We start from the raw sequence: 12038 nt of genomic DNA, 5'->3' as shown, positions 1-12038 counted from the left end.
GTTCAGAAAGATGCAAGAAATGGTGGTCAGTTTATGCAGCACCATTGATTAACATTGATTAATGTTGGATTTACTGGACAAACAGAGGTGTCAGAAGTGGAGTTACACCCTTCTCAGTCCATCAAAGTCAATGGGCTTAGAAGGCTACAGCTCTGCTTAAGATGAAACCGAAGGTCCTGGTATCTGCCAGTCCTCCGCACTTCATGCCCACCTTTGCTACTCTGTCTGCTCTGACCTGAACGCTTCCCTCAGGCTAAAGTTTTTGTGCTGCTCTGGAGGTTGTGCTGCTTGTAACTTGTTTCCCGACCCAATTTGAAACAAGAGAGGCTGTTTCTTGCTCCGAGCCGTCCCACGAGGCTTTGCGCCCACCCTGCTGCTCACCCCCTTTCCCCCTCAGGTTGTATCTTTGGTGGTCCTGGCTGCATCTCAGCAGAGAGTAATTTCCTAGTACTCTGTCCTCATGCTGGATGTGGTGTGAGGACACGTTTCCCCCGGTCTCCTTGCAGTTGGCATCCGTGCAGCGTGTGGAGAGTAATGGGGGAGGGGGTCAGCTTTCTACTTTGGGGCCCCACACAAAAGTCAGACAGAGAACATAATGTTGCGAGGCTAAGGTTGCCAACCTCCAGGTGAGGCTTGGAGGTCTCCGAGAATTACAACTGACCTCCGGACTACAGAGATCAGTCCCTCTGGAGGAAATGTCTGCTTTGGAGGGTATACTCTGTGGCAGTAGACCCCACTGAGGTCACTCCCCTTCCCTGAACTCTGCCCTCCACAGGCTCCCCCCACCCCAAATCTCCAGTAATTTTTCAACCTAGAGTTGCCAACCCTGGTTCCATGCCCACTTTTGTAGATGTAGCCCAGCCTTCCACCAAATGGATGTTGATGGATTTTTTCCCCATGACCTATGGTGCCAAAGGGTTCTGGGTGCTCGGTCAGTTTATGCAGCACCATTGATTAACAGCAACATAGGGCAGGGATGGTTCTATTCCCACACACACACTAGGGTTGCCAACCTCCAGGTACTAGCTGGAGATCTCCTGCTATTACAACTGATCTTCAGCCGACAGAAGTCAGTTCACCTGGAGAAAATGGCCGCTTTGGCAATTGGACTCTATGGCATTGAGGTCCCTCTCCTCCCCAACCCCCCCCCTCCTCAGGCTCCACCCCAAAATCCTCCTGCCGGTGGCAAAGTGGGACCTGGCAACCCTATCTCCAGCCAATAGAGATCAGTTCACTTGGAGGAAATGGCCATTTTGGCAATTGGAGTTTATTGCATTGAAGTCCCTCCCCTCCCCAAACCCCACCCTCCTCAGTCTCCGCCCCCAAATCTCCAGGTATTTCCCAACCCAGAGCTGGCAATCCTAATGTACACACACGCACACAAATAAGCAAGATGATGTGAGGTTACCTATAATTGTGGAAACAGCGAGACAGGTTAAGGAATCACTGTCGCATTATTTGATTCAAAACTATGCTGCTCAAGATCAATGGATCAAGGAGCTTCTAAGGGATAAAGGAAAGGAAAGGAAGCATTCTTTGTTTGGGAGTCCTAGGTTATTAGTGTTTGGAGGTGCTTTCCTGGCTATTTGACCAAAGTGTGTTCCTTCCTTCCCTCTCCGGCCCTGGTGCAACCTGAGAAATTCACAAGGTCTGCTATTGTGGTGGAAAAAAAACGGACAGAGTGCAGTTCTTTCTTTTCAAGTGATAACCATTTTCCCTTGCATATGCCCAGGTTTGGATGCCAGTCCCCCGGCCAGTACTCATGAACTCACCATTCCCAATGATGTGAGTATCCCATCTCAATGCTCTCCATTACCATCTTAACAGACTTGTTAGTCTTCAAATGACATCCAGGCGAGGCAGCCCGAGAGAAGCCCGTTGGTTGGTTACTCTAGGCATGTCATTTCAAGGCTTTTGTTTGTCGACGCGTGATTACTCATCTGTGAGAAGTGAAACAGAGGATTGGGTGAGAAGTGAAATAGGGTTGGGGTGGGGGCTGCATTTGCTAACATAGTAGTTTTGAAATCTGCCTTACTGACGACTAGGGTGGCCAGGTCCCTCTTCGCCACTGGAGGGAGGTTTTTGGGGTGGATCCTGAGGAGGGCGGGATTTGGGGAGGGACTTCAATGCCATAGAGTCCAATGGCCAAAGTGGCCATTTTCTCCAGGTGAACTTGTTATGTATGTACATAGTTGGCGGATATGCAGGGGGAAACTTAGGAGCTTGAGTCCCAGACGAAGGATCCTAAACCCTGCACACGCTATTGGCCCAAGCTGGCACGCGCCATTGGCCCTAAGCCGGCACGCGCCATTGGTGACCTGGGGTTGTTCCCCCCCATCACAGATTAGGGGGGGAGTGGCTGCGGGCGGCCAGGGGGGCATATAAGCAGGGCCGTTTTCACTGTGTTCTTCAGTTCAGTTCTTCACTACAATAAAGCGTTGTTGTTGGAACTCCGTCTCAACCTCGTGTGTCCTCCCCACGCGGACTTAACAGAACTGATCTCTATCGGCTGGAGATCAGTTGTAATAGCAGGAGATCTCCAGCTAGCACCTGGAGGTTGGCAACCCTACTGACAACTCTAGAGAATGACCCCACCCATCTGTGGCTGTTCCTCTTTACAGGGTGGGTAACAGCTAGGGTTGCTAACCTCCAGGGGGTGGCTGGACATTTCCCGCTATTACAACTGATCTCCAGGCAACAGAGATCAGTTCGCATGGAGAAAATGGCCACTTTAGCAATTGGACTCTATGGTATTGGAATCCCTCCCCTCTCCAAATCTCACCCTCCTCACGCTCCATCCCTAGAATCTCCAGGTATTTCCCTACCCGGAGCTTACAACCTTAGTAACAACTGGTGACTCTTTCTTTACCAAGAGGCATTATGGGATAGGAAGGGAATTGCTTTTCTTGTCCTTTCCTATCCTGATCTCTACCTCTGTGTTGTGTGGTGATCTAACCCATGGGGTTTGTTGTAAACTGACATGAAAGAGGTTTGAAAAGCAACTTGATCTACATATGATCAAGGGGGGGAAGGCATACCTTATTTTGTGGTGGGGGGAGCAGAGGAGAGCAATGGAAAAAGTCTGTTTCTCAAGTCAGTGTTGTGATGCATCTAGGGTTGCCAATCTCCAAGTACTAGCTGGAGATCTCCTCCTATTACAACTGATCGCCAGCCAATAGACATCAGTTCACTTGGAGAAAATGGCCACTTTGGCAATTGGACTCTATGACATTGATGTCCCTCCCCTCCCCAAACCCCACCCTCCTCAGGCTCCGCCCCCAAAATCTCCAGGTATTTCCCAACCCGGAGCTGGCAAACCTACCTGCATCTCTTGTATAGGGTTGCCAACTGCCAGGCAGTAGCAGGAGATCTCCTGCTAATTCAACTGATCTCCAGCCGATAGAGATCAGATCACCTGGAGAAAAACGGCCGCTTTGGCAATTGAACTCTATGGCATTGAAGTCCCTCCCCTCCCCAAACCCTGCCCTCTTCACGCCCTGCCCCCAAAATCTCCTGCCGTTTGAGAAGAGGGACCTGGCAACCCTACTCTTGTATCACAACTGGAAAGCATATTGTTTCTTGATAGGGGGAATTAATGTAATTTCCACACTCCTCAACTGGAGGCTCAAACCTTCAAGTCTATCTTTCTAACCACTGGTTCAAAGCTAGGGTTGCCAGGTCCCTCTTCGCCACTGGTGGGAGATTTTGGGGGTGGAGCCTTAGGAGGGTGGGGTTTGGGGAGGTGAAGGACTTCAATGCCATAGAGTCCAATTGCCAAAGCGCCCATTTTTCTCCAGGTGATCTGATCTCTATCGGCTGGAGATCAGTTGAATTAGCAGGAGATCTCCTGCTACCACCTGGCAGAGCCTCGTGCTGCCTTCTCTCTAGTCTATACTACTTCAGCACAGGTTACCTCTTTTCCTGAGACCACCTGGCAGTTGGCAACCCTACCCAAAGCAGACAAGTTAGTCCTCCCCAGCACAGAGCCAGTTAGAAAAGGAACAGTAGAGAGTGCGGGCAGGGAGGGACTCTGCGTCCAACTAAATTTAGAAAAGCCCTTTTGCTTTGGGAGTTCTTTCTTAATTTGTATTTTATGTTTTGTTTACACTGTTGTTGAATGTCTTGGCTATCCTTGACAGAAAGGAAGACCATAAATGCTTTCAATAAGGAAACAAAGTATTTGTATTCCCCTGGGCCTTGATGCAAGGAAACACAAACACAGTGACTTCTCTGCTAGCTTAAACCTTCCCATGTGTATTTATTTTTTTTCCCTGCAGCACCACCACCCTGCTATTTTAAACAAGTTTTCCACCAAGCTGGGCTCTAAAGTCTGGAATAAAACCTTGCTGGAGCAAAACCAGATGAGGGTGTTGCATGGGTGGGGGGGGTGTTGCAGGGACCATCTGCAGGTACAGGAAGGGCAAAGTGTCTCTCTTCTACCGTGCCAGGTCTACCTTACAAATACACTCCCCCACTCCCACATTCAGGTTACCGTTAAGAGTTTTCATTTCCTATTTCTATCCTATTATAAACGGACCTACCTTCTCCAATATCCCCCTTGATCCTTCTGGTTCTTTTATTTTTACATTCCAGAGCTGAATCTAAAACCATCAGTTCAGATCCGAACATGTCAAAAGCCTCCTGTTTTCGTATATGTTTTTGTGTAAATGAAAATGGATGCCTCTGTACAGCAAAACAATCCTCAAAATATTTAGCGCAGCTCTATGAAATTCCTTTTAGTTCTTTTTTGAATGAGGGCGAGCGAACCTAGATGTAGTATTTCATGTGAGACTCTATCAGGGAACTTCTTCCCTGGGCCCCCACTCGGCTGCCCTGGGGGAAGCACCTTGCGAGCCCTTCTTCTTCTACACATAAAATGTCTAGTGATTGTTGGGTGTCCATATAAACATGTTGCTAGGCTTCCATGTTTCTTTCTTCTTCTTTTTTTAAAAAAGGGAGGATTGTGCAGATCTAGTGTTAATGGAGAGCCCCAAGTTCACACCAGAATGGATAAATTGTCGAACCAATCTCTGAAAGAATTTTGGTGAATCTGCAAAAGAAAGATTTGTAAGACACCTGCCTTTTCCTAATATGCCTTCACACACTGTGGCCTTTTATGAACGGCTGTTTCGTTGTGGTCACCCCGCTGACTACTTTGCTTTGATCATACTTGCATTTCCTAACTGTCAGGGGTCTCCTCGCTCTCCCGGCGGCTTTCCGTGTGTTTTGCCCGCGTTTTCTGGATGCGTGTTTAGCCAGCATCCAGAAAACGTGCGGGAAATGCACGCAAATGTGCGAAGAGAGCGAGGCGACCTCTGACAGTCGGAAAATGCAAGCATAATCAAAGCAAAGCCCTGAAGCAGTAGGTGGGGTGACCGCGAGGAAACAGCCATGCATAAAAGGCAACAGTGTGGTTGTGGGCCTGAATACATTGAATCCTCTTCACTGAGGATTTTGACTTCTTTTCAATGCTCACTCCAAATTAGTTAGCATACAGGTGCCTGGAACAGGTGCATTGCAACCCTAAGAATGATTATTCAGAATTAGGAAAGGTTCCATTTGAGTTACTCTATAAAGAGTAAACAGTAGGCTTGCCAACCTCCAGGTGGTGGCTGGAGATCTCCCGCTATTACAATTGATCTCCAGCCGATAGAGATAGTTCCCCTGGAGAAAATGGCCGTTTTGGCAATTGGACTCTATGGCATTGAAGTCCCTCCCATCCCCAAACCCTGCCCTCCTCCGTCTCTGCCCCCAAAATATCCAGGTTTTTCCCAACCTGGAGCTGGCAACCCTCGTAAACAGTAATGCATCTTCGAGGTCAGGGAGAAGTATCCCTTGGTGATGTTGCTATTTTTTATTGGAAAGGCCATTATCTGAAGTCCCATCTCAAATAAATTGGAATCTCCCCACAGATTAAAATTCTCCCCAAAGTATCTTGGTCTCCTGGCGGCCTTGCATACCTAAATTATCAGAAGCAGCCAGGTTGTTGGTAAAGTTGCCACTCCTTTAGCAACAATTCAGCCTCATGCTCTGCCGATTCCTCACCTGGAATACTGGACTCTCCTCCTCTCTGGTCTTCTAGTAGTTTGTGTGAAATATTTAGTCGCAAATGTTTAAGGAAGCTTGCAACATCATAGGAAATGTCAAAAGCTAGAACAAAATAATATAACATCAGGGCCCTGGGGGACCTTAAGGAGTTACATTACAGTATAACATTAACATTATAATATAACATTAAGGAGTTACATAATAACATACCATCAGGGCCCTGCGGGACCATAAGTAGGGTTGCCAACTTCCAGGTAGTAGCTGGAGATCTCCTGCTATTACAACTGATCTCCAGCCGATAGAGATCAGTTCAGCTGGAGAAAATGGCCGCTTTGGCAATTGGACTCTATGGCATTGAAGTCCCTCCCCACACCCTGCCCTCATCAGGCTCCGCCCCAAAAACCTGCCGCCGGTGGTGAAGAGGGACCTGGCAACCATAACCATGAGGGACCTTAAGGAGTTAAGCAGGCCCTGTAAGATAGAGCTTTTCCACCAGGCCTACAACTGAGGACAGCTGCGGGTACCATCTTTACTGGCCTCCCTACTAGAGTTGCCAGGTCCCTCTTTGCCACCGGCGGGAGGTTTTTGGGGCAGAGCCTGAGGAGGCTGGGGTTTGTGGGGGAGGGACTTCAATGCCATAGAGTCCAATTGCCAAAGCGGCCATTTTCTCCAGGTGAATTCATCTCTATTGGCTGGAGATCAGTTGTAATAGCAGGAGATCTCCAGCTAGTGCCTGGAGGTTGGCAACCCTACTCCCTACCCTTCCCCTTCTTATATGCATAACATCTTGAACCGGTGGTTTCCTGTATGGCTCTCACAGTATAATTGTATTTTTAGCCCTATCTTGCTGTTTTGGGGTTTTTTAGGTAATTTATCGTTGATTTTATTGTACCAATTATTACTGTATTATTTTAAATGATGTTACCCACCCTGAGCCAGTTTGCTGGGGAGGGCGGGTCACACATTTGAAAACTAAATAAATAAATATAACTCTCAAGGAGAGCAGCAAAATTTAAAAGATGGTCTAAAAACAGTGTAAAAGCAGCATTTGAAATAATGGAAGCAACACCAAGAACATCAAGGGCATGAGATTATCAGGAACAATAACTTAACCAAACGTTGGGGCGGATTTCAAGAAGTGGCCAAAGCTTTGCAAACTGGGGACCAAGCAAGCCACTGTGTGGAGGGCATTCCACTGTTGAGGCACCACCACAGAAAAGACCCTGCCTGCAGCTGCCGGCTGACGTGAGATGGGAACACACAGAGCAGGGCCTCTGATACTGATCATGGTTTTATTACGGTCATTTGACCAGCATTATAAAAATACAGAAATGCATGTCATACTGATACTGATCTTAACTGACATGCAAGCTCTTACAGGAGTAGGGAGCCCTTGAAGTCCCCCAGTCCTAGACCATTTAGGGGCATAAAAGTATGAATCAAGACCTTGCATTTGTCGAGAAATGAACTGGCAACCAATGCATTTCTTTTGGGGCCGGCAGGATACAAGTAGAGGGAAGTATCACCTGGTGAGCTTCCTTATGGCGTAGCAGGAAGTTTTGACCCCAAGTCTCCCAAATCCCAGCTTGCTGCTCAGTCCCATAGACTAGACTGACAATAAAAAATGTCACTTTGCCCCACCAGTTTGTTTTAGAACAAATTCTTATCAATTCAAATTCTTATCCCAGCGTAAAACTGAGAGAAGGCAGTTAAAACAGCTTTCAGCTACGGTCTATTAGTGCCCCTTTTCTTAAACAAACTTCTTATGGTTAAGAATAATCTTTTATTTAACACTCCTGTGTTTCAGACTCGCCTATATCTTTAGCCGATTGTTTGTGTCGAAAAATTTTGGCAGTGACTTCTCCTTAAAATGTATTTCATGCTTTGTAAGACTTTGCCTGTTTCTGTTTGTTGTTCATACTTAGAAGAGTTGTACATTTGAGAAGCTTGGTGTGTTCACAGCAGTTAACTGACTGCCGTTTGTATTACAGAAGATCCCCTCTAGATGATAGCAGATTTCATGAGAACAGCTAAGGCATGATGGAGCATGAAGTATCAATAACCGTCTCATCCTTACCACTTATGGCCACGAGTCCAGTTCTGCTCTCTCACCTCATCTGATGTTTCGCTGCCATCATCCCCTCATAGGATGTAGAGAATTGAGCACAGACTGTTTGCCACCCATCCGTGGCAATCTTGATAGAGCTTTGGGCGATCCCTGTGATAAAGCAAAATGGGAGCTCCCCCACCTCTGTGCCTCACGGTCAGGTATTCCAGCAAAGTCCTAGCTGGGGGAAGGACTGTAAACATTTGAAAAGACAAGGCTGTATATTGGTCCATCCCACCTTGACTAAGGCACGCTTCATGTCCATGACAGACTTAGCAACACAAGTTAGAAAGTAAACAGTTACCACGGGGCAGAAAGTAAGAAAATTACCTGAGTGGGAACACCTAGGTGAGAACACGGGGGCAGTGGGAGAGTGGTGGAATAAAGTTCCCCTGAGTATTAGAATAAAAAAGGAACCTCGCTCTGAGATATCTGGCAATCTCTGAAATGTTTACTTGAATACTAGAGGGGCCGATTTAAGAAACACTCCGTGCTTTTTTTCTAGCTAATAGGTTGCATAATCGGACGCCAAGGGACCAAAATCAATGAAATTAGACAGATGTCTGGAGCACAGATCAAAATCGCCAATGCCACAGAAGGTTCATCGGAACGCCAAATTACCATCACAGGAACCCCAGCAAACATCAGCCTTGCCCAGTACCTCATCAATGCCAGGTGAGCTGTGCCAACGAAGACCATGTTCACGCTCCTCTAGCTGCATCTCCACAATCCGCTTCTGAAGTAAAAGGAGTGGGCGCCCTCCAAGAGGAACATCTCAAGGCCAAACTAGCCATGAGGAAGTTCCTCTTGGACTTTGGCATACTTGGTAAAACTATCAGCTGCCACTGGGTAGCCTAGAGCCTTTTATGCAGGGCTGTTTCACTCACTGTCCAATTACTTCGGGTCTTTGTTTGGATTATGCCTGCTGTTTCCAACCATCAGAGGTCGCCTTGCTCTCCCCCTGTGTTTCCGCACGTTTTGCCCAGGTTTTCAGCGACCAGTTTTATCACAAATTTGAAAACACGGGCAACATGCAGGAAACGCAGGGGGGGGGGGAGAGAGACAACCTTCGATGGTCAGAAACAGCATGCATAATCAAAACAAAGACCATGAAGTCGTCGGAGGGGTGACCACGAGGGAAACAGCCATGAATAAAAGGCCTAGCATGCCTGCTTTCCTTTGATGTAACATAGAGACAAGAACCCATGAAAGCTGGACATCTCTATCAATCTTAGGAAGTTCTGAGATGCAGAAAGTAAGGACTCGTATTGAGAGAGGCTAGTCCAGAGTGGTGTAGTGGGTAAGGTGTCGGGCCAGGACCTGGAAAACCTAGATTCAAATCCCCACTCATGCCATGAATGATAGAGTTGGAAGGGGCCATGCAGTCCATCTAGTCCAACCCCCTGCTCAATGCAGGATCAGCCTAAAGCATCCTTGACAAGGGCTTGTCCAACCTCTGCTTAAAGACTGCCAGTGAGGGGGAGCTCACCACCTCCCTACTTAGCTGATTCCACTGTCGAACAACTCTTACTATAAATTTTTTTCCCTAATATCCAGCTGGTACCTTTCCGCCCACAATTTAAGCCCATTATTGCGAGTCCTGTCCTCTGCTGCCAACAGGAACAGCTCCCTGCCCTCCTCTAAGCGACAGCCCTTCAGATACTTCAAGAGAGCTATTATGTCCCCCCCAACCTCCTCTTCTCCAGACTAAACAGTCCAAACTCCCTCAGCCTTTCCTATCAGGGCTTGGTCTCCAGGCCCCTGATCATCCTTGTCACTTTCCTCCATGGGAGCTTGCTGGGTGACCTTGGGCCAGTCACACACTCTCAGCTCTGACCCTGGCTAGTATTTGGATGGGAGACCTCCGAGGAATACCACGGCCGTGACATGGAGGCAGGCAATGGCAAACCACCTCCTGATGTCCCTTGCCTTGAAAATCCTACAGTGGTCACCATAAGTCAGCTGTGACTTGACCACACACACACACACACACACACACACACACAAAACTCGGCCATAATGATCCCATCAATGTCAAAGTTATTCCAGTCCAGCCCTTCCATACCAAAGAACCTTCTTTCTCTGTCATTTGAGTTCTTAGGTTTCCTAGCATGCAAAAAGAGCATTCCTATTAGAAAAGGCTCCCTCGGGGAGAGCGGCAGAGAATAACAAACAAACAAACAAATGGTACTGTGAGAGTCAAGACTGCAAAGCAGCCCTTTATTTATTATGAAGAAATGGCCTCCTCATCCTTTTTTTAAAAAAAATTGCCAGTTGCAATAGACCTGGAATTAATCATCACACTGTACAATAAGGTTATTTGTTTAAAAAAATGACTAGGCCGCTTTTCCACTACAGATCCCCAAGCTCAACCTTTGTTGATTTATTTTACTTTATTTATACCCCACCTTCCTCCCAAGTGGGGCCTCCTCTTCTCCATTTTATCCTCACAACAACCCTGTGAGGTAGGCTAGGCTGAGAGCGTGCGACTGGCCCTGGGGTCACCCAGCCAGTTTTCATGGTAATACGAAATTTGGACTCCTCAATCCTAATCTGAAACTCTGACCGCTACACCGCAGGACTGTAGATTAGTGTTATTGGCAAAACGTATGATGCATGGATTTTTGTAAGAGGGGATCTGGAGTAAATATGTCATCTCGTGGTTGGATGGCCCCTTATGCACTTTTCCTTCTGTGTCTTTTCACCTTCCTCTATTCTAGGCTGACGTCTGAGGTCACTGGAATGGGGGCACTCTAAATTTCTACTCTTCATACTTCACTGTGCATCACCTGACCCTCTCAAGCCAATGACTCTTCCCCCAGCATCTACGATCTGTATACTTCCTTGTTCCGCACCCCTCTATCTCTTTTGGATACTTTTCTTTGGTGACAACTATATGTGAGCGTGTATGTATGTGCATATATGTCTTGTGTCTATGCACATATATTGCATACTCACGTACGAAGTTTTCTCTATAAATTGCATTCTGTGCTCCTAATTCTGTTCCTGAAATTTTTTAATTTATGCTGCAGATCAGTCTATGTTTCAGATGTACAGTGCTAATTATTTTCCATAGGCATTGCCGGAGATTCTCTTGGCAAGGTTGCAGAAGAAGGTTGTTCTCTCTCTCTCTCTCTCTTTAGTCTCGATTTAGCTCTACTTAGCTGAGACTATTATCTTAGCTTTTTTTCATTTTGAATTCGTTTACGGCTCCTGTAGTAGGGGAGATCTGGCCTCATCTAGAGCAGCGGCAGCTTGGAAATAGCGATCTCACCAGCTCCTCCCCATATTCCTGCCACCTTCGTTGCCCTTTTTGCCCTTGGCGACCTTGAAACGCTTGACATTATGTCCTAAGAATGTGGCCTGTTGGGAGAGGAACATGCCAGAGCCAGTGAATATAAATCGGGGGTCCCCACTGGTGAATATACACAGGGAGGTCCCCACGGGTTCCCACACGGTTTCTCTTGCTTCCAGTGTGGCAGAGCCAAAGCAAGCCATCGTTCGTAACAGAGAATGGGGGAGGGGGGAGGTGTTGTCTCTTTAAATATAGAAGTAAAATAACTGGGAATGGAGATACTGGAAGTGTGGCAGGGACGGCTGAAAACTTTTTTAAAGCAACAGCCCATAGACTTTGGATTTAGCTCAGGACACTTCAGTCTCTGTGAGCCGGCTGTGTTTGCCATTGTTTGTATTCAATAAATGTCTGTGCAGCTCTGCTAGTAACAGCCGCTGTGTTGGGTCTCTGTGTGTTCTCCTTCGTGGTCTCTTTGGTATCTTCTGGGTCCTTTGTATGCTTCTGCTGTGCCAACCATTCTACTTTCCGCTCAAAATCAATCTGTGACTAGAATAAAGCAAACAAGGTAAGTGGACTGGCTATGAGGAA

The 12038-nt window shown here is 47.1% G+C and overlaps 1 protein-coding gene across 8 annotated transcripts in view; it reads left to right on the top strand.

The window, feature by feature from the left end:
• PCBP3 (poly(rC) binding protein 3) overlaps positions 1 to 11012 on the top strand; it is a 66357-nt gene extending 55345 nt beyond the window's left edge. For all 8 annotated transcript variants that reach the window (XM_056856065.1, XM_056856064.1, XM_056856063.1 and 5 more), the window contains 3 exons: positions 1733 to 1785; positions 8661 to 8830; positions 10876 to 11012. In XM_056856065.1, the coding sequence (XP_056712043.1) occupies positions 1733 to 1785; positions 8661 to 8830; positions 10876 to 10912 (260 nt within the window). In that variant the 3' untranslated portion in view covers positions 10913 to 11012. The remainder of the gene's footprint in view (positions 1 to 1732; positions 1786 to 8660; positions 8831 to 10875) is intronic.
• The last annotated feature ends 1026 nt before the right edge of the window (positions 11013 to 12038 follow it).

This window comes from Euleptes europaea, chromosome 10 (genome assembly GCF_029931775.1).
Source record: "Euleptes europaea isolate rEulEur1 chromosome 10, rEulEur1.hap1, whole genome shotgun sequence".
In the NCBI taxonomy this organism is placed as follows: domain Eukaryota; kingdom Metazoa; phylum Chordata; class Lepidosauria; order Squamata; family Sphaerodactylidae; genus Euleptes; species Euleptes europaea.
This window is presented reverse-complemented; position numbering and strand designations above follow the sequence as displayed.